This window comes from Lathyrus oleraceus, chromosome 6 (assembly GCF_024323335.1).
Source record: "Lathyrus oleraceus cultivar Zhongwan6 chromosome 6, CAAS_Psat_ZW6_1.0, whole genome shotgun sequence".
Lineage (NCBI taxonomy): Eukaryota > Viridiplantae > Streptophyta > Magnoliopsida > Fabales > Fabaceae > Lathyrus > Lathyrus oleraceus.
The window spans coordinates 301,097,346-301,120,863 of record NC_066584.1 but is presented as its reverse complement, the minus strand read 5'-3'; the positions used below and the strand labels follow the sequence as shown (position 1 = coordinate 301,120,863).

General features: G+C 37.5%; 1 protein-coding gene across 1 annotated transcript; it reads right to left on the bottom strand.

Moving 5' to 3' along the window:
* Positions 1–3,293: 3,293 nt before the first annotated feature.
* On the bottom strand, positions 3,294–4,966 carry LOC127098495 (uncharacterized). Its single transcript, XM_051037103.1, has 3 exons — positions 4,115–4,966; positions 3,705–3,848; positions 3,294–3,524 (listed from the first exon to the last, which is right to left on the bottom strand). Exons 1-3 carry the CDS (start codon positions 4,964–4,966, stop codon positions 3,294–3,296), a joined length of 1,227 nt encoding a protein of 408 aa, XP_050893060.1.
* Between the last annotated feature and the right edge of the window lie 18,552 nt (positions 4,967–23,518).

Sequence of the window (23,518 nt, the reverse complement as noted above, 5' to 3'; positions counted from 1 at the left end):
TTTAGAAGCTTGAAGACTACCCGCTCCAAGATTCTCGTTGAAAGGAGACTAACTTCTTCAATCCTCCATTTGGAAGGAAGACTCGCTGCTTCACTCCATAGTTTATTGATTGGTTGGAAGTCAACCTTAAACTTTATGTTTCCTTGTATAAGCGGGTTCATCTGTATTATCACTAAACTTGAGAGATTTTAGTATGGAGTGAGTCTCAAGTTTATTGACGAGACGTGAGTCTTGATTCTACGTATCTTCAAGTGCGGTGGAAAACACAAAGCTACATAGTTCTTGGTAGAAAATGAGTGTTGGTTGATTGATTTTAATGAACGGATGTTTATGTCGCATTCTAACAGTTAAACGTTGGCTTGCATGCTCGTGGGGGAGACTTAAGCGCTAGTTTGTATACACATTAGAAATGATTAAACAATGTTCTTTTGAAAAAAATAATTGTTGATTGCACGGGGGCGAGAAAAAAGAGTTGGATGTGTTAAGTATTTTTAAGTGAATGATGAATGTTTGATGAGAACGAGACGTGAGCCTTGGGACCAATTATTCGAGGTATTACTAGAATGCTAGATTCCAACGATCCTTTTTTCATTCAAAGTATTTACGAAATGCGTTTGATAGACAACAAACTTTCAGCAAGAATGAGACGTGTGCCTCGAAGTTAATTGTTCAAAGGTTCTACCAAAGTGCTAGACTATAACGGTCCACCACTTTTTGTCCAAGTTTATGTCAAGTGTTTTAGAAGCGAAAGGATGAACCAATGGCTATCCCGAAACATATCCTCGGGACCGATCAATCGAGGACTCAAGGATGCGAGACTCCAAGGATCCTCTTCTTTTGTGTTTGTTCAGAAAAGATTTTTAATGTTATGAGAAAAGGTTTGAATTGCATCGAATCGATTTTAATCGGGTTTGAGAAAGAATCATCTGGCATTGGGCCAAGGTTTTGAAAAGCTCACTTGACGTTTGGCCAAGGGTTTTGCTTATTGAAAATAATTGAGAAGTTGGGATAGTGGAAATAATTTGATTTGAGAAAATTACTCGATGTTGGATCAAGTGCTTATTATTTTGTTGTTTTTGAAAGCGATTGATTTTAATCTTGAGTTAAAAGTTAACTAAGATAATAAAGTAATCCAAATAGAGGTGATTAAGATACAAGACCATTAAACAAATATATGTAAATAAAAGATCTCATAGTAAGAAGACCCAAGAGAAAGTCAAGGGATTGGAAACCGACCGAAATCTAAAACAAATTGAATTTAGCATTATGTTAAACTAAATTAAAGTAAATTCATGTATAAATCAGTCTATAAAAACCGATCAACAAAGTTTATGCATCCAAATGATTTTTGAAAGCTAAATTAAATTTTGACTCCAAAATCACAATTAGAGAGTAAAATCAAAACACATGAACATAAATTTGTATTTAAAATACCATTTCAACATTACAAAAATACATATGAAGCTCGGATAAATAAAACCACACTAGCAATATATGTAACAATATGTATATATAAAAATTGCGATACAACTAATATATCAAAAACCTATATATAAAAACAAATAATATGTATATACCAAATTTGAAATAAAACTAAAAGAACCTATATATAAATCAAGCAATAGGTATATCAATATATATAAAACAGTATATATCAAAAACTAAATAGAAAAAATAATATATATAAAAGCAAATACAATATGCATCCAACTAAAATAATCCTTTAAACAAAATAAAAATGCTATTTAATGAAAAGCTTAGAAGAAATAGCGATAGAAAAGAAAAGTTACACGGTGAGGAGAGTGGTAAGGTTCTCAAAAGTTGGTGGTAGTGTATAATGGAGGCTGAGATGGAAGGTGGCGATTGTGCGTTCGTGAAAAGAGAGGGGAGGTCGTGTGGGATGGTTTCGGCGGATTTACTATTGTTGTATGTTGACGGCAAAGTGAGTCGCGTGTGGTGTTTAACGGTCGTGCGTGATGACTAGAAAAAAGTTCCGACAATTGCAAGTTTGTGAGGGGTTTGAACAAGGTTGTGTTAATGGAGGGATGAATGGTTGGAGAGTGTTTGTTTTGATGGAGATTAGTATAGTTGTTGTTTCATGGAAGTGTCTACAATCAAAATACAATAAATAGTTTTTTAATTTACTATGATAATCTCATGTGAAAATTATTATATTTCTTTTTGAGAATATCCTATTGACAGATTAAAGTAATATTAACCATTAGAAAATTAATAAATGATGATATCAACACATGCATTATCTATATATGCAAATTAATAAATGAGAGCTATTGATCTTTATCCAATAAAGATCATCACATATATATTGATCTATTTTAGTTATTGATGTCGTATTCACGATAATTCTACAATCAAGAATAGTTTAGATTTAAAAAAAAGACTTGTTCTCATTATTATAATCTTTATCATGATAACAAGTCTATAATTTTAATCAAAGACTTATCAAATTTAACTTTTAAACTAAACAATAAATATGATAATAAAATATAATACTTTATTAGTTCCAAATTTTGTTACATGATCAATGCATATATAATTATTTCTAACACTACCTATTTTGCGGGATCAATTTGATCTTGTCCTTTGTGAGTACTTATTATGAGTACCCACAGTATTAGTTCAATTTCCATCTACAATCTTATCTTCTATTTCACCTATAAATGAGAGAGAGAGAGAGAGAGAGGAGAGAGAGAGAGAGAGAGAGAGAGAGAGAGAGAGAGAGAGCGAGAGCGAGAGAGAGAGAGAGAGAGAGGAGAGAGAGAGAGAGAGAGAGAGAGAGAGGAGAGAGAGAGAGAGGAGAGAGAGGAGAGAGAGAGAGAGAGAGGAGAGAGAGAGAGAGAGAGAGAGAGAGATTTGGCAACATAAATTTTTTATAATTTAGTATTTTTCTAACTAGTAACTACCGCACCTAATTGCAAATACTAATCTATTGAGTCGGTATAACTATATAGATATTGATATGTTTTTGTTTCAATACTCAAATTTAAATGGGAGGTTACTATTTAATTTTAAAGACACTGATACCATCTCATCTTAACATTTTTGTGATTTTAGTATGTTGAGTGGATGAGACCTCTAATAGTTAATTCACCAAATATAAATTTAAAAATATAATGGTCAAAATATTCATTATACACTTATCAATACAAATTGCTTAGAAATAAAAAAATATTGAATGTGGTACTTGTCATTATCAACGAGAAATGGTAAATATCATGTATATAAGAATGAAACTCTACATAAAATAAGTAAAAATCATAAGAGTTTGATGTCTATGTTGTGTGGGGTAATCGATCAGCCAAATAGAAGTACATATGTCCCATAGCTCCAGTGATAAATTCATTTTTATATCTAGATTCTACTGTCACAATTTCACCATCCTTAATCTTGATCGAACCTTCTTTAGGATAACATACAGACATTTCAATAACATAACCTTTCTCATTTCCCGCTTTCGTTCCAGTTCCGTATCTTGGTGTTGATGTGCACAATGTTCTTCCATCCTAATAAATGGATCCAAAAAAATGTAAGTTAATAAATATTAAAGATTAAAAAATACATTATTACACAATTAATTTAACGATATATAGAACCAAGCATATTTATCACCAATTAAAAACTAAATTAATCAAATATAATCATGTTCAACAAAATTTATCAAATTAAAAATAAACTCTACCTACCTGTCCGTATAGTGTTGCATTAACAACACCTGTATGCATATGAGCAGTGCCATAAATAAGATAACCACCTTTTTCTATAGGGATGTTTGCTTTTTGAACATGAAAAGGGTCATTAATATTGTTTTCTGGAATAGTATATTCTGCCTGTAAAAATTACAAAATATATTTATCAATCAATTATTTATAACGTGCAAATTGATTAAAAATATATGTTATTATAAGGTTTTAGAATTTATTTTATTTTACTTTTACATGGAAATGTAAATTGTTAGTAAATGTTATGTTAGTAACTAGAGTTTCCACGAACCCTCTTCTAAGGTACATATATCAATATTTTGAATTATATCTTTATCTTTATTTTATTTAATTGATCAAGAAATTGAAAAATATAATTTAAGTAACTTGTTTACCAGACAATCATGGATTGTTTCAGAACCATTTGTTCTGACTCGATCGGTAGAATCAAGTACATAAAATCTAACAGGAATATGATCTTGGTCCCAATCCACCCATGTTATTTTGTATCTTAGAGCAAGCTTTCTCCTTGGTGCTTGAAAACCCTCTTCCAATTTGCATTGAAATCCATTTTGGCAACAAAAGACTCCTCCTTTATACTCAGGGGATAATGGTTTTCCATGTATGTCAGGCGTCACATTATAAAAATTCTCTGGAAGATTGAATTGGTCACACCTACACTCAGTGCAACTTTTTCTATCTTTTGTACCACGCGTATCAATAACCATGAGACTAAATAACCATCTCTCTTCCCATCCTTCTGTAATATTCGCAGGGTTACCTAGTTCAACAGCAAAAGGATGTGGAAGATTTGAAATTGTTCCTCGTGATTCACTTCCTAAACCCCAGTAAAGTGGAAGAATACCTCCGTTGCATGTTCCATCATTTCTTTTGTAAACGGGACCCCCGGTATGATCATTAGGGTCATCTGACATATTCTTTCCCTTAGCTACAATATATTTTACAGCAAACCAATGATGAAAGTATGTTTCATACAATGGAATAGAATTCCCTTGTTCATCAATTAAATCAACATCAAAGCTTTTGACTCCTATATGGCCATTTGGAAACTCAATATCAACCAATGCTCTATTTGCAACTTCTCCGGGTCCTACTTCAAACTTTTCAGACACATATTTTGCAGAGTGGATAATTTTTCGAGACATTTGTTGTTGGGAGCAAGTTATGCTTGGTAGGATCATCAGTATTAATAATGAAAAAATAATTGCTTTAGAGATCATCTTCATGTTTACCTGCACGTGAATTATTATTGCTACGTAATTAATTAAAAATAATGCTTGTAATTTTATTATTTCATGTAAATTGATATATAAATATTAGAATAAGTCCTTAAAAGTTAAGAAAATTAATTTGAAAGAAATGTACCTCATGAAAAATCATAATGGAGATTTTCTCTTTGATGAACTTCCAACAAATTTTTAAAATAAAGATAGATTAAATGTAACTTTGTGAATATGTGGTGGTCTTGCATGTCACTTATATTTATATTAGAAATCTATAAGGTTGTCATAGTTTTGAAAAATATTTCAAAAATAGAGATGATATTTTATTAACCCAACGTATATGTTGAATCATAATTGAATGTGTTTGAGGTGTTTTTTTTATTTGAAGGTATATTTAGTTTCAACAGAAAAAAAAATTGTTAAAAATTTATTGAGTTTCTGGCCATACAAATTATTTGAAAAAATCATTTTACCCAACTATTTATAGGTTTAACAAGTATCTTTTTTAATTTTAGATTATATTTCAGCTAAAATATTTAATATAACAAGTTTAACGAGTAGTTAATTAGTAGGTTGTTTAAGAAAATAGTTAATTAGATAAAGATTTTTGTTGTTGTCTTTTATTTCATTTTTGTCAAACGATTTCACCCAAAAAACTCGTAAATCATACATAGTAAAAGACCAAAATTTTAATTTTTATCGTATCACATAAATATTATTTAAATAAAACACGGAACAACTAGAATTGTATCGTCTAATCTTTTGTTTTCCAACCTAATTACTTTTGGGAATACTTTATAAGATATACAAACTTGTGGGATTCACATTTCTCCCAAAGTAATGTGTGGACATGTGTATGAATTGAATGACTTAATGTCTCTTTAATTGTTATATTTTATTAATATGAATTTTTGGTGACACCTCTAGGCGTACTCTTTGAAGGTCTCTTTCTCTTTCTGGGACATTGCCCTCAATTGATCCCTATCCGGGGCCATATCCACATTGTATTTATATTGCTTGACGAAGGCCTCGCCAAGATCGTTGAAAGATCGGATGTTCGCACTCTCCAAACCCATGTACCACCTGAGAGCGGCACCGGACAGACTGTCCTGGAAGTAATGGATGAGCAGTTGGTCGTTGTCAGTTTGCGTTGACATCTTGCGAGCATACATCACAAGATGGCTGAGAGAGCATGTGTTTCCCTTATACTTCTCAAAGTCAGGCACTTTGAATTTAATAGGGATCTTCACGTTAGGCACAAGGCACAACTCAGCGGCACTTTTACCAAAGAGGTCCTTCCCCCTCAAAGTTTTCAGTTCCTTGCGAAGCTCAAAGAATTGGTCCTTCATATCATCCATATTTTCATAAACGTTCGGGCCCTCAGATGGCTCATAGTGGTAAATGGTGTCTTCGACCCTTGGTAACGTGTGCACAACGGGCGATGGCACTGAAAGGACCGGGCTAGATGCCGGCCGAGAAGCAAGAGTAGGGGCGAAACCCTCTGGTACAAAGTTGGGGGGCATTCCCCAAGGGAACCCGGCTGGCATAGATGGCGCAAAATAAGCCATTGCAGCAGGCACAGTAGAAGTCACGATCTCATAAATGACCGTCCTTTGGGGAGGAGTTGATGGCGTTGGAGAAGATTGGCTATGAGCGGCCAAGAATGACTCCATCAAGGAAGTCAACCTGGCTACTTCCTCCTTCATCTCGCGGTTTTCTTGTTCTAGATGATCCATCAGTCTTGAAGAATTGGCTCTGGTGTAGTACCGGTGAGTCAGCTTGTCTTCAAAATAAATGAAGAACACATAGTTAGACCATAGAACGGGAGACCGGGAACAAAACCTGCTTATGCACATGATGCATGCAATGCTCGTGCATATGATTTGTTTTTATTTCAAAGGAACTTTAGGGTTCTATTTGCAAATTTTGGGAATATTAAACACTTATCATATATGAAGGTATCATGTCACTAATATCTGGAAAATAGTTTTACATCAAAGAAGTACATCATTGGTAACCACATACAAGAGAAAAGGAAAATAATCATCCTATGGATCCCTAGAAACAATCATCTAAAGCTCGGGACACAGGAAGATAAGATGCACGAAGCCTCTTCACCTCCTCCTCATAGGCTGCCTCCATATTTGCCTTCTCCTTGGCGAGTCGATCGTACTTCCTCTTCCAGAACTTGGAAAATTGAGGAAGTAGAGAAGTTCATGCATCATTAGGATCATCAATAACTTGATGCTCGAGGAACTCAATCAAAGCATCCTTTTCCTTAATCTGCTGAAGCAACTCTTCTCGTTCACGGATCCAGGCACGTGAACGGTCTTCATCTCTCAACTCCTCTACTCCTTGGTCAGGGAGGGTTGACGGCCCAGCCACAACCAAAGGTGTAGGTCTCGGATACTCGTACGTCATGAGATACTCAGAAGCTCTCTTCCTAACCCAAGCAGTGTAAGGCTCCAAAGCGACACAATTCTTCGGACCCAACTCATTCCTTCCTTTCCTATGAATCTTGCGCCAAGCGCGGACCATCCTAGCTTTCAAGCCTTGGGGATCTTTACCCTCCTGAAAGAACACACCCTCTAACAGAATGTTATTGGGTTTATCCTTTAGGGGGAACCCAAGCTGACGACGTGCCAAAACAGGGTTGTAGTTAATTCCACCACATGTACCAAGAAGAGGTACATTAGAGAATTCACCACAAGAGTCGATAATCTGCACACCATCATACACACGGTTGTACCAAGAGATATCATCATTAGTGAGAGACATAAGTCTCGTGGGCCACCGTAGACATCCCTTGTTCTCCTTGAAGGTGACCGTCTGTGGCAAGTGAGAAATAAACCACTTATACAACAGAGGCAAACAATACACAATGGCACCACCACCCTTTGCATTCCTCATATGCAAAGAAAAATAAGTGTCACCCAACAGAGTCGGAACGGGATTAAGAGTAGAGAAGATCCTAATAGCATTCACATCCACAAACTTGTCGATATTGGGGAACAACACTAACCCATAGATGAGAAGTACAAATATGGCCTCAAAGGCGTCCTCACTCATGGCCTTCCCATACATAGTAGCTTGAGCAATGAGGAACTCGGAAGGGAGACCCCGAATTCCACCTTTGGTAGTCATATGAGCACTAACCAGAGATTCATCTATATGCAACATGTCAGCTATCTCTTGAGAAGTAGGAATACTCTCCAAGCCACTGAACGGCAACTGGTCTAGAATAGGTATACCCACAAGGTAGGCATACTCCTCAAGCGTGGGCAAAAGCTAAACGTCCGGAAATGTGAAGCAACGGTACAGAGGATCATAAAACTGCACCAATACACTCATCAACCCTTCGTCCACCTGAGTAGTCAGAAGAGGAAGAAGCTTCCCAAAACGAGCCTTGAAACCCAAGGGATCTAGTACATAGGATGTCAGATTCCTTAACTCTTTCAAATCTGGTTGTCTGAAACTGTACTTCTTTGTATTCCTTCTTTGTCTTTCCATGTCTGAAAATTTGCAAATAGACCTCTTAAGTTCCTTGAAAATTTTCTTCATTATTGATGATATGGATGCAAATAGGTGCATGAATGCATGAATGCAACAATCACACTCAAGGATCAAGCAAAGCACACCAAACAAAGGTCATGGGATGGATCATGGCACCCTTAATATCAATCATCCATTTTGGTGGATTATGGTTTACACCTTGTCAACACCCAAGTTCCATTGATATTAAGGACACATGAACGGAACCACGAATCAATGGTTTGTTGCAAGTCACGAGCATGGAGTTTCGGTTAAGAACCATCCAAAGGGAGTGTACTAGAGTTTAAACCTGCCGAACATGTTCTATAAGAGGTTCCCATAGTCATCATCCCATCTTTCGGATATTATCGGAGAAACGACTACTCGTATTCCAAAAATATTCTCAAGAGAGACTATTATGAGTGTAGTATCGCATAACAATCGTATCAAACCTTACACTTGAATGACTTTCGCACTACATCCTAAGAATAGGCCAAGATGGGCTTGGTAAACTAAGGTCCTTGGCTTCTAAGGTCTATATTGGAAAGAGTAATGTCTAACCACAACTACTTGTGTGACATTAGTGATCCCAACATGACCTCCACGAAGTGAATGGGCTTGCAAGTCAACTTGCTAAGGAATAACTCCACACAAGTCAACAGGACTACGCCATTCTCCTATCCTAAGTGCACTCGAGTTCGGGTATAGAACTCATCTCACAAAGATCACCAAACATACAAGGAATTAATATTCAAGCAATTCAATCATTACATACAATACAGTAATCCCAAATTGTACAAAAATATGTCACCAAACAATACAATACAATACAACAAAATATGAAAAGTAGGCAAAATCCACTAGGCAAATGTAATGTCCCCAGCAGAGTCGCCACTTTTCTGTAGCGGGGTATTCGTTACCATTAGAGATATTGACTAAATCCAAGGTAAACCATACAAGTCGAGTCGCCACCGCACTTCTGTTTATCCAAAGGAATGGTTAGAAAGCGAACAAAAACCAAATAGTTTTATCGAATAAAAAACTAGTAAAAGAGAGTCAGAGATCCGAGTAAGGGGGTTGGTTATGTAATGGGAAGGTGTTAGGCACCCAAAACATCCTAGGTACTCCTAGGGAGCCCTTTTCACACTTGTTGTAAGGTTGTTGTTTTGTGAAAAAATTTGTTTGTGCAAACATGATTGAAGAGATGAGAAGAGAATATACAAGTTATTTACATTTTTGTGTTTGGATGGATAAACCCATTGCCTACGTACCATCTTAAAAAAGATTAGGATCAAAACCTCGTAGTTCGGGGTAAAAATCTCAAAAATAAGTTGGGGAATCGATTGGTCCAAAAGCCTTAAGGTCTTTTGTTATCTAAGGGAGAAAACTCAACCAAACCACAAATCCACCATGTGAGGATAGCTTCAACATGCTAGTGAGGGGTTAACCCTATAATAAGCATGGAAGACTCATTGTCCATCACTAAGGATATAAGTGAATATTACATCTACCACAAGGATAACTCAAACCTAATAGCTAAAGGTTATGAAAAAAGTTTTGATTAAGAGGGTGGCCATTGAAACCACAAAAGACATTTGAATGGGTTATATTTACCAATGAAAAGTATGTACAAAATTGGTCAAAGTTGACTTAGAAGATTCAATTCCAAATAAGTGTTATAAAAAGAAAGTTTGAAAATCAAAAGCATAAGGCTTAGGTTTCTAATGTTTGAAAATAAGTGTTAGATGTTTGCACAAAGGTTTTGGCTTGGGTTAGAGTGGAGAGAAGAAGAAGAAGAAAGGCTAAAGTCCTAAGCATACAAAGAGGTGAGGGATAAAGAATAAGACCACAATGGAGTTCCTCTCTTGAGATCATATGGATGATCCAAGTAGCTCCCATCCTTTGGAATAAGCAATCACATAAACATGAACTCAAGCAATCAACAATCAAATGAACTCTTGGAAGGCTCTTCAAGGCATCTTGTAACTCTTTCTCTTAGAAGCTCATGGCAATGGTTCCTCAAATTCGAATCAAGGTGGAATCCCTAGCACAAGAACACACACATCAAAGAGTTTTATGAAGCAAATCAAGAATGGACAAGAGTGAGTTTAGAGGTTTGGTCCTTCATGATCATCTTCAACATTAAGGTCCTTTTTACTCCATTTTTGCATAGGGAAAGTCCTAGAATCTAAGTCCATTTGTCCAATTCTTTGCATTTGGTTCACAACAAACAGACAAACACAAGCACAAAAGATATATACACAATTATATGCTCAAGTGAGCAAAAGGCAAATGGCATTAGCATAAACATGTGCTCAAATGAGCAAAGGGAAAAGCAAATGGATAATATGTGCAAGAATAGTAAATTGCATAAAAGTAAAGTGCAAAAAGTAAATGTTAATGGTTAATAGTTAGTGTTAGTAGTTAGTGTGCCATAAGGCAAATTTAGCGCTATGTTAAGCAATCGTAATTGGACTTATGTAGAAGTCACAACTATCTGAGGCCGGTCAATAATAATGTAGGCAACAACACAAGTTAGAAGTCTTGATTAGTGAACCAAGTTCCAACAACTTGCCATGCCAAAAGAAAAAGAGAATTGATCTTGTATTGGTTTAAGCCTTTTGCATGATTTAGGAAACAACCTATCCTTAATGCAAAGCCATTCACTTGATCAATTGATCAAGATGAATTAGATTTAAATCAAGGAAGGTTAAGTCTCCCTAATCAATGCTAACTTATCAACCTTCAACTCATTGATCAAAAAAAGAAGAAGAAGAAGAAGAAAGAGATGAATAATGGAAGATGAAATGGAAAGATTAAAGTGCCTCAAATGAAAAGAAATGTACCAATCTAAAATGTTGACCAAGGACATTGAGAGTCAAAGTCAAACAATGAGAAACCAGAAGTGGGATGAAGATTGGAGGTCAAACAAATAATCAAAATATTTTTGGCATTTTTAAAATTTAAATAAACTTGAATTAAAAGATAAAAGAAAGGTCAAACTTCAAAATCACTTCAAATCAACCTTGAAAGGTCCAAGTGATTTATCCCAAGTTCAACAAGGTCAAACAAAGTTTGACAAAAAATTTCAGCATTTTTAAAAGTTAGAAACTATTTTTAATCAATTAAAAATGAATAAAAATAACCTAATTGAACTAAAATCTCAAATAAATCTCAAATCAATTAAAAAATTGATGAGAATATTTTTCATAGATCCATCATCATTCAAATAGGTTAGGAAAATATTTTTGTATTTTTTGAATATAAAAAATTATTTAAAATGAATTAAAAATAACCAGAAAAGAGGAAATTCATAAAAAATATCAAATGACAAAATAAAAAATATTAAAAATTAAAATTAGAAACTAGAATTTATTTGGAGAAGAATGCAATTGGTCCCATATTTTTTGGAATTAAAATGAAGAAGATATGGATTTTTGAAAATAATGGAAATAAAAGAAATTAAAATCAGAAAATAGGAAATAAGAAAAATCAGGGAGCGTTGGATGTGGTTTCATTAATTGACGTGGCGCATCTAATGGTCCAGAGGCGCGCGCTCACCATGAGTCCAAGTCAACAGCACCACACACAACATTAAAATAAGTCATAACAATGGAAGGCCATGATTCAATCTGGAAATCATCATCAACGGCCTAGATTCAAACTGGAAAGGTGGACGGTGGTGTACACCACCGTCTTCTCCGGCGAAGTCCAGAAATTGCAGGTTTCAAAAGCTTAACCAAAATACACGATCCATACTTCATTGGAAAGCTGGGATGATGTACATCATCCCTGTACCACTCAATTCCACTCTAGATCTCTATATTGAGAGAAAACGGAGATGGAAATTCTGTGGTGTTCATGTGAACTTCATGGATTTCAACAATTAAGCACTCAAAACAATTGCCTCTATGAAGAGGACTTCAGCCAACACAATATCCAAGCAAATATATCAATAATTGGTGAATTTCGAAGAAAAAACCAGTTGAAGAACAACCTTGGATTCTGGAGATTTGAGCTTGCTTCCTTTGGCCAAACAGAAGATCAATGGAGTATGAGAGAGAGGTCTAGGAACTTTAGATCTAAAGATTCAACCAGATTTTGTTGAATTTCAGATCTGAGAAATTGAAGAAAATTGGAATAGTTCCTTTAGGTGTGGCTCGGTTTTGATTTCTGCAGCACTTCAGGTTGATTCATGGATGAAGTTTGAATGGAGTGAGGCTCTTATTTATAGATGGAGAGGCAATGCAAGTGTGATCAAAGCCGTGTGCATGGAAATGGATATTCATTGCATGGGCTTGCATGATCATTCAAAAGGCCCAAATTCAATGTCAAATGCAATCTGAAGCATAATTGAGCTGAAATGGTCGTGGATTTGGCAATGCACAAGCTTGTATAATGAGTTTCAACATGTTATGCATAATTATGCCTAAAACTTCTCCTCTTCGAAAATGCCATTTGCCAAATCCAAACATGAGCATGTGAGTAATGGTTGGAAAGGTCTTTATGTAAGGAACAAATGTTATGTTGGGCAAAAATCCAATTGAAGTGTGGAAATTAATGAATTTTGAGTTTAAAGTGTAAGGTGCAAAACATGAAAAGGCAAAGTTTCCAAATTTGGCCAATGTTCAAGCCCCTATATTTGGATGATGCAAGCCCCAAATGTAAAAACCTCCAACATAAAAGTTGTAGATATTTTCAAAACAATCAAAATGGACTTAAAATTGGCATCATTTGGATTTTTGATGAAAGAGTTATGGGCACTTAAAGTTGGACTTTTTTGCCTTTCAATGCATTTGGTCCAAAGTGACCTATAATGTTTTGCATTATCACATGTATTTCCTTTGAGATTTTGAAATTTTGTTCAACATAACATTTTAAGTAGACATCTTAAGATTTCCAATGCATTTGATCTCACCTTAAAATCATAAAAACTGAATGAGTTATGTTCTTGTGAAGTTGACCCAAAATTAGGGTTTCAGTCAAAATGACCTATAATGTCTTAGGATGGGAGATGACCTTCCAAGCTTCAAATCAATTTTTTATGAACATGAAAGTTGTTCATATTGTCCTTAAGAACATTTTTTATTTTGGTATCATCTCCATTTGACCAACACATAAAAAGTTAGGTCTCAGTGCATTTCAAAATAGTCAGATGAATTGACTGATCAACTTCTCAAGTCCATAACTCATATCTTGATGAATTGATGATTGAGGACACTCAAATAAGTTCAAATATGCATGAAATTATGAATTAAAGAACTTCCCTTGATTGCATTTGATCATGGGCTGAGGTTGCTTCAAGAGCAAGGCATTGTGGATGATCAGATGTACTAGGGTTTCCTTGGGGAACAAACCTCAAACCCTTTGATTTGCTTTGATCAAAATGACGAATTGAGATGCTAGGGAGGCATATTTGATGGATGAAAGCTTTGGGAACCATCACCATGCTTTCTATCATCTTCTCTTGGCCATATCTCTGCACAAAGGATCTCCTTGAAGCTCTTGACCTTGTGATTCCTCAAGCTACAAACAAGAAATGTTAGTGACATATTTTTGTGCTTTTGGTCAATAAACAAAAATGAGAAAAGCAATGATATTAAATTCAAGCATGCTTGGTGGTCTTAAACCTCTCACAAGAAGAGATCCCACCCAAAGGTAAGGAGCCAAGATGCTTATGATCCTTGAGGCTTTGCAAATGCAATGTTATGATGCCATGAGGGATCTTAGGGTCAAAATTAGGGTCTTACAGATGCCCCTATTTAAGGTCATTCTAGCCGGAGAAATGAAGGTTAAAATCTTTGCCTCGACGCGGTAGAATGGGCTTAAATAATAACAAAGAGACGAATTTTGGTCCCTAAGAGACCTCATGATGTAAATGTATGTATGCAAACGGTAATACTCTGTGGGGGGATGTGTCCACAAAGGAAAAGATCGGGAGAAACTGACAATCCATATGAGTAATACACTCAGTGGGGCAGAGACTCTACCGGGGAGTAAAGGGATAAAAACGCGTGAGCAGGTCACGACTTGAAACTTGCTGAGAGGTGAAATTCTGGTGTAGTCAGTATTCAGATGTTCTACTTAAAGTCATGACATCTGATCTAACATTGTACCTAATACAGCAAGACAGTTATTACACTCTGTACTAATGTGCACCCTTTCACAGTGTCACATCCTCTCCTTCTATGTCATCCTAGAATGGAAGAACACTTAGTTATGTGCACCATAACATTCACTACTGTTGTTTTCCTACACAGTTATCAGCACGATGTCTCAATCCTGTTTTGGACATCATCTGTTACATTGTTCCAGTTTGTTGGTCATGTACTTGTATTTCCTAGATTAAAGGTTGTAACGAGTTAAACTAATCTCCACTTATTAAGGAGCTAACAAATAGATTATTTGTTAGGTTCATTAATTGTAGCTTAGTTGTTAGTTTCCTAGATTTTAGATCAGCTGGTGGATTCCTGAAGAATAGCCTGAGAAAAATCCTGAAACAGAAAAACTAACCATCCAACAATATAGCATATGCTGTCAGGAATGAATGTCACAACATTCCGTCTGACATCCAAGCCCAGAACCATATGCTCAGTCTGTTTAGTTCCTGAACACAGACTGCTAAATTTGCTGTACTGTAAAAGACCAACCAGTCTCTACTTCAGTATCAGCTTACTGGAAGAACTGTCAAGACATCCAGTTTGACAATTTCACACTGCTCTTTTGGCCAGGTCTGATATGCTTTTTAAAACCAGACTTCACTACATACTGAACTGAATTCATCAGCTTATTAAACAGTATGTGCTGTTGTTGATGAATGTCAAAACATTCTGATTGACATTCCAACAGAAGGCTATGTATCAGGTTTGTTATTAACTTGATTGGCAGACTGTAACACAACCTGAATTATGGCAGACATGATTATAACATGCAGTAGGTAAACAAACACAGGAAATTGTTAACCCAGTTCAGTCCAACATGACCTACATCTGGGGGCTACCAAGCCAGGAAGAAGATCCACTATTAGTAGTATCAATTCAGAGTTAAACTCCCCCGTTTAGAACTCATCACTTAATCCCTACCCAATGCAATCTATACCTAGGAACTCCTAGATAGAAACCTCCAGTTTCCATTCCTATCACTACAAATACAATGTAATGTGCAAACACCTTGAACTTGCTTCACAGCTTCATTCAAGAACATAATCACTCTTGCCTACAGGCTTCGAGTAACAAACACTCTCAGGTTTACCACTGAGAAACACATGGTAACCTTCCCACAGATTGGGAGGTTTACCTTACACACACCCTTAAAAATTCATTCTAAGAGGCTTACAAAAACTAGATTACAATCAGCTATTTATAACCTAATCACCCAACTGGATTTGGGCCTTCAGAAAGTTGCAGCAGACTTGTTCTTTGCTGTTGCAACTTCAGCAGAAAAATTCTGCTACAAACAAGGTCTTCAAGTTCCTAAACTCTCTCCATATATATCTCCATATTTTAAGCCTATATATCTTCTGATTTAGTCTTCAAGACCTCCACCTGGGAGTTAGGATATTCACCAGATATCCTTGCTGATCCCAGAACATATACTGAATTAATTAATTCAGTTTCCTACACATGTGCGATGTCACAGACCTGACGTCGTGACATCGTACATGACATGTTGGTCCAGATGTTGAATTTCTTCAACCCAACATATTAAAACAACAGAGGTGATTACATTATTTGTTTTCTAAAATTAATGCCAATCCTGAGGTATTAACAATCTCCCCCTTTGGCAAATTTTAGCTAAAACAAATAATCCTCTGTTATTATCTCCCCCACCATGAACACCAATGTTGGTGTACATGAGGAAGTAGAGAAACAAGGCTCAGTTGTTCCAGAACCCTTCCCTTCAACAGGAGAGCTTCCTGAAGAGTATGTAATGCTGAGTACATAGACAATGTAACTCAGATCACAGGGCACAACTGTTCTCTTAACTCAGATCGCAAGACACAAGTGGTAATTCAGTTGGTGAATTTTGTGTCTAACCCCAACCCCAACTTTCTGTTTGTTACCACAGTGATCTGTTTGCTTCTCGACCCCAGGACGTTTCTTTCTCTCCCCCTTTTTAGCTAAACATTTGTAAAGGCACCCTTCACAAAACCAGATCCAGGCGCAGCTTGCCCAGACCTTAACATACCCCATGATTCTGAGATTGGAGTGCATCCTTTAAATAGTCCAGCCTGTGCTTAGGAATATCCGGTAGAAATAAATGTTTGGTCAAGATGCATTTATTTTTGCTGAGAAACAGTCAGAGAATCACCAACAAAATCTCAGACTATCTTTGAATGCCTTTTATAGCTCTTGACTGTTTCTTTTCCAAAACAGCCGTTCCAGTGCATGGAGACCATTCCATATATGCAGTCAGACACGTTGCACTCGATGTCTTAACATTCCTGCATTCAGCCAGTCTTCAACATTTCCCAAGACCTCTGTCATTCCTCCAGTAGAGGCTTGACACCTAGCACTGCTACAGCCAGCTTTTCACACTTCAGTGGATGGTTACTCCCCCTGTACCACACAGCTGTAGCCCTCAGGCTTATTCTGGTTTATCAGACTAGGCCACATCACCCTCATGATTCCTAATGACTTTAAGATTCAGAAGGAATTAACAGCACTGTCCAGGGCAATGTCATGACATCCGGTCAGACATTCTTCTGCTCACTCAGCCTTGCTGCACATCACAGCATCCTGATAACTACCTAGTCATCTGGGAACACATAGACCACAAGCTTGGTGATTGCTTGCAGCACAAAGGCACAACTCCCCCTGTCATGGACAACCTACTCTCTTGGAGGTCACACATATCCAACATGGTTGGACCTTCACCTTCTTCCTGATTCAAAAAGAACTCAACCCACTTGATGAATGGAAAACATAAGACTCATCTTCATGTCTTCAAGAGCGCACCCTCTGTTCAACCCTCTTGGTTGAACACATCCACACTCTGTGTCAATCTCTCTTCTAGCCAGAACAGAAAGCCATTTCACAAAATGTTCTAACATTCGTTAGGACATCCTTCACACATAACAGGGAACATCATCTGATAGTCTTCAAATATCACTGAGTCACCAGCTTGATCAAGAAGAACCCAGACATAAATTGGGACATATGCCTTTTCATCCCATTACATGAGATAATCTTCCATAGATGGCTCAGAACTCCTACCACAAGCTCCAAGGGATGAATAGAAAACACCTCGTTTAGTCTTCAACTTGCTACTTTTCTGCTCAAAAGTAATTTGTCTCAGACTTTCCTCAAGAATAACCAGCTGCCTTATGTTGATTATCTTGATTCTTCGAACTCACTTCTGAGATAGACCAACTGCCACTGGTTGATTACCTCCTTCATGAATCCTCATATGAAAAGGTCAAATGCTGCTTTTTCACCTCCCCAAGTGTATCAGACTTCTCCCAAAGATATTCTGACCTTCCAAGTGAGACTTGAACTTCAAGCTTTTTGAAGTATCCAATCTGCAACCCTGTAGACCTTTCTATCTCAAGTTGATGTGCCACTTCACCAACTAAGAATCTGATGTTGAACCAAATGTCACAACATTGTGTTTTGACATCCAGCTGTTGAATTCAGCTCCTTCTTCTGCCACTTGAAGGAACTTCCTCCCTTCACAGAACAAGAGTTCAATGTTCTCATAGACTTGATTGTGGAACCAAGTTTGAGTAAACAACCTCCATCCTGCAGGTTTGCAGTTAAGTCATCCAAGCTCACACCTTGATGAATCCCTGCTTCTTCTCCAAAGACATCAGACACTCTGATGTATGAGTCTTCAGAAGGACCAGTTAGAAACTAACCCTTCAGCTCTACCAAGGATTCCACATCCTAAGGCAAGGCTGTTTCCATGATGTCAAGACTGCTGCCACTTGTTCTTGACTTCACAGTGTGCATAAGCTAATGCACTTCCTTACCTAGATCAGAAATAAACTGATCCAAGTAACCACCATCAAGACTATGATGTCTTCTTCTTCTTGTACATACCAAGGCTGAACATGTTTCTTGCCAGGAAACCTTTTCAGAGATCATATGCTTTTGCTGCCACCAAAGAGATAGATCATAAGCCAATGTACTGTCCTTCCTGTGATTCTGCACAGGGTCTTGAAGAAGTGATGTTCCAACATCTTTAAGAACATCAGTTATCTTGAGCTCCAAGGATAATCAATTAAACACTTGCACTTGGCACAAGTAGACATTGATCTTAAATCCTTTCCCAATCATCCCTGCAGATACTTCCACCATAAGAATACTTTGAAAATACTCTTCTTGTGTCAACATCTTCTGCTTGCAAGCACCTAGACAATTTTTGAAAGTCTTCCCAGATTAAATTCACCCTTAGGAATGAGAGAGATGATTCTTCCTTGCAAATGTGTCACACAACCACCAGAACCCATGTGACACAGGTCAACAGCCAACCAGACCCTAGGCTGACCAGACTTGAGGAGGTTAACCAAAACTCCCCCTCAAATTAACAATCATGGATACTCCACACCAATATCCATGCATTGTACACATATGTCTCAACTTGACATACACTATCCCTACCAGTGGCAACTAACTCCTCCAATCAGACTCCAGCTGACCATAAGTACTAGTGAGACACACAAAACCAGTCGATAGTAGTTATGCATTGCCAGGGCATACTACTTCAACCAACCTCTGAATCTTCATATTCTTACTCCTTGACAGAACTGCCACTTCTGCACGTGGTGTTTGAATAACATGATTCATGGTTCCAATCCTCATAGATGATACAGCACTCAGGTTACCCCATTATTGACTGCTAACATCCAGGGGACTTGTCTTCCAACACACCATAGTACTTCAGGGAACAACTATCCAATCCTGATCAGACTGCAGGAGTATGCCAAATAGCAGGAGATTGCACAATGTCACATCTCAACCAGCTCAACTTCTAGGGATGACCTTCTTGAGCACACACCCAGTTGACCCTGCTCTTGTCAACTTAGCACACACAGATGTCTCCTCTTCCAGGTCAGGAGTAGGTTCCAAACAGAATTATCCCATTGTTTGGACCCTAAAAACATCTGCTCTTCAACCAGTAGCTGCATACTTGTTGAACACCATGTTCTAACATCACATAGAACATTGGTTCCACCTCCTTGGAACAACCCTTCCTTGAAGGTCTTCAAGGTCTTCATATACACTACTCAAGAGAGTAAGAGAATCAGTGATTGAGGGACTCTTACCATCCTGAAGTGAGAACGTCATGATGAGTGGACTTGAGGAGACTCAAGTATCTTTGACATCTTCAGTAGATTATGATGAGATCTTGAACACAGCAGCCTTTCATCCACATGAAGGGAAGCTACATCAGAGTTTGAGTTTTGCCATGTATTATGCAGCGGAAATCATAATACAACTCAACCTATGAACACACACTTCACCAGATTGGCCTCCAAGACCATACCAGGTTTGAATGTGATGTAGTACTGGCACAGCTGTCTCACACACAGGCCAATTGCCAACCTCCAGAGACAGGTACGCACCATTCCTGTTATGAACAGTCCATCCACCTACTTCAAGGGACCATTCAGGAAATTACAGAACCTTACCCAGGTTCCAGCTTCAGTACTAACACAACTCCTTGCCAGCTACCAGAAAGTATCACCCATGGATCTCATCCAGAGACAGAACAGGATGCCTGCTCTGATACCAATTGAAATTCTGGTGTAGTCAGTATTCAGATGTTCTACTTAAAGTCATGACATCTGATCTAACATTGTACCTAATACAGCAAGACAGTTATTACACTCTGTACTAATGTGCACCCTTTCACAGTGTCACATCCTCTCCTTCTATGTCATCCTAGAATGGAGGAACACTTAGTTATGTGCACCATAACATTCACTACTGTTGTTTTCCTACACAGTTATCAGCACGATGTCTCAATCCTGTTTTGGACATCATCTGTTACATTGTTCCAGTTTGTTGGTCATGTACTTGTATTTCCTAGATTAAAGGTTGTAACAAGTTAAACTAATCTCCACTTATTAAGGAGCTAACAAATAGATTATTTGTTAGGTTCATTAATTGTAGCTTAGTTGTTAGTTTCCTAGATTTTAGATCAGCTGGTGGATTCCTGAAGAATAGCCTGAGAAAAATCCTGAAACAGAAAAACTAACCATCCAACAATATAGCATATGCTGTCAGGAATGAATGTCACAACATTCCGTCTGACATCCAAGCCCAGAACCATATGCTCAGTCTGTTTAGTTCCTGAACACAGACTGCTAAATTTGCTGTACTGTAAAAGACCAACCAGTCTCTACTTCAGTATCAGCTTACTGGAAGAACTGTCAAGACATCCAGTTTGACAATTTCACACTGCTCTTTTGGCCAGGTCTGATATGCTTTTTAAAACCAGACTTCACTACATACTGAACTGAATTCATCAGCTTATTAAACAGTATGTGCTGTTGTTGATGAATGTCAAAACATTCTGATTGACATTCCAACAGAAGGCTATGTATCAGGTTTGTTATTAACTTGATTGGCAGACTGTAACACAACCTGAATTATGGCAGACATGATTATAACATGCAGTAGGTAAACAAACACAGGAAATTGTTAACCCAGTTCAGTCCAACATGACCTACATCTGGGGGCTACCAAGCCAGGAAGAAGATCCACTATTAGTAGTATCAATTCAGAGTTAAACTCCCCCGTTTACAACTCATCACTTAATCCCTACCCAATGCAATCTATACCTAGGAACTCCTAGATAGAAACCTCCAGTTTCCATTCCTATCACTACAAATACAATGTAATGTGCAAACACCTTGAACTTGCTTCACAGCTTCATTCAAGAACATAATCACTCTTGCCTACAGGCTTCGAGTAACAAACACTCTCAGGTTTACCACTGAGAAACACATGGTAACCTTCCCACAGATTGGGAGGTTTACCTTACACACACCCTTAAAAATTCATTCTAAGAGGCTTACAAAAACTAGATTACAATCAGCTATTTATAACCTAATCACCCAACTGGATTTGGGCCTTCAGAAAGTTGCAGCAGACTTGTTCTTTGCTGTTGCAACTTCAGCAGAAAAATTCTGCTACAAACAAGGTCTTCAAGTTCCTAAACTCTCTCCATATATATCTCCATATTTTGAGCCTATATATCTTTTGATTTAGTCTTCAAGACCTCCACCTGGGAGTTAGGATATTCACCAGATATCCTTGCTGATCCCAGAACATATACTGAATTAATTAATTCAGTTTCCTACACATGTGCGATGTCACAGACCTGACGTCGTGACATCGTACATGACATGTTGGTCCAGATGTTGAATTTCTTCAACCTAACATATTAAAACAACAGAGGTGATTACATTATTTGTTTTCTAAAATTAATGCCAATCCTGAGGTATTAACAAGAGGCACGAAGGAAATCCAGTGAAATACATCAATGGAAAGACTCGAGCTGACTCAAAGATGCATGTATTGGGGAATATGCCAATACAGCAAAAATTATCCATAACGGATACTTCGGATAAAAATCCGGACTCAGGTGGGGAACTAACAAATGAGGTATTACCGGTTACTGGGTAATAAGCTCAAAGAGACATGCGATCTGAACACCGGTATAAGGGTGAGAGAAAGCAAACGTCCGAAATCATTTGAGGTATACCTAAAAAGGTAAACTTCGGCTCAGGAAAATCTGACTCCGCAAGGGGACACAAGGTCATAATAAGGAGCAGAAGGAAGGAACACCAGGGATGCCAATTACTGGACATATAATAGGTGACCAATCAAAACGTGAATTGGGGAATATTCCCAAGACACTCATCATCCAAAATAGGGATAAAAGCAAACTCGATTAAGGGATGGACATTCGATTCCAAAAAGGGATACGAATCTTACTCAACTGGGGAAGAACAAAAGGCTTCAACCAAAGAGTGCATGAGATATATTATCTATTACCGTCAGAACATAGATAATATACTCGCATGGAAGATTATCCACAACCGGTTACTGGGTTAATAAAGGATAAATCGACCGTCAAAGAAAGGCATCGGGATACCGAAACTAGGTATATAATGATGACCATTCAAGGGGAGCAACAAACATTACCGGCAATCGGTAAATGAAAGATGATTTGCTGGGGATAAACTTCCTGATCAGAGCAATCATCCAAGAAAATATACCACCAGGGGTGAAGGACTTATCAATATCGAATGTTGGATAATGATAACCGTCAAGGAGGGGATTACATCTACCGGATACTGGGTAGAAAGCCACAGAAAAGTAACCGTCATCGATTAGGATGAACAAGAGGTTAACTCCGCGAAAGGATGAAATAGAGTTTACAACTACCGGTATAAGGGTAGAAAACCACAGACCCCACTGGGGATAAGATGAATGATTACTGATTTTTTGAGCAATTTATTCATTTATACCACAGGGAAGCGCAGGAAACAGACGCAAGAAGCCAATCTAGGATCAAACTAAAGAGGCAAGCCGAATCAAGACTCGTCCTAGTGAGGATATAACTCAATGGGGACTCCCATCCCAATATATGTGTTGGGAGGGGACAGAAACAACCATCATCCACGAGGATATAACTCGGTGGGGAATATGGAAGGAAAGATAAACATTTTCTGCTTAAGGGGCTGACTCTATATGGGGGGAGTTCAGACACCGACATCTGCTTGGGGAAATGTATTACCAACTAGCAGGGGATCGTAAACGAAGATATATGGCAAAGAATGCAACATGGATATATGAATGTTTGAAAGTTATATGCACACATGCGTAGTTTATGTATGATGAATGTTGACAAACAGACATTTCTAACACAAACAGGTCCAAAGAATAAGTACACAAACATCCGGTACTACATCTCAAGAGAGAGAACCAGGCCAACAAAGATCTCTACAGGGGAGGAGCGCCAGTCGTCCCTACTGGGGCAAAGACGTTGCGTAGATGAACTCCGACGTAG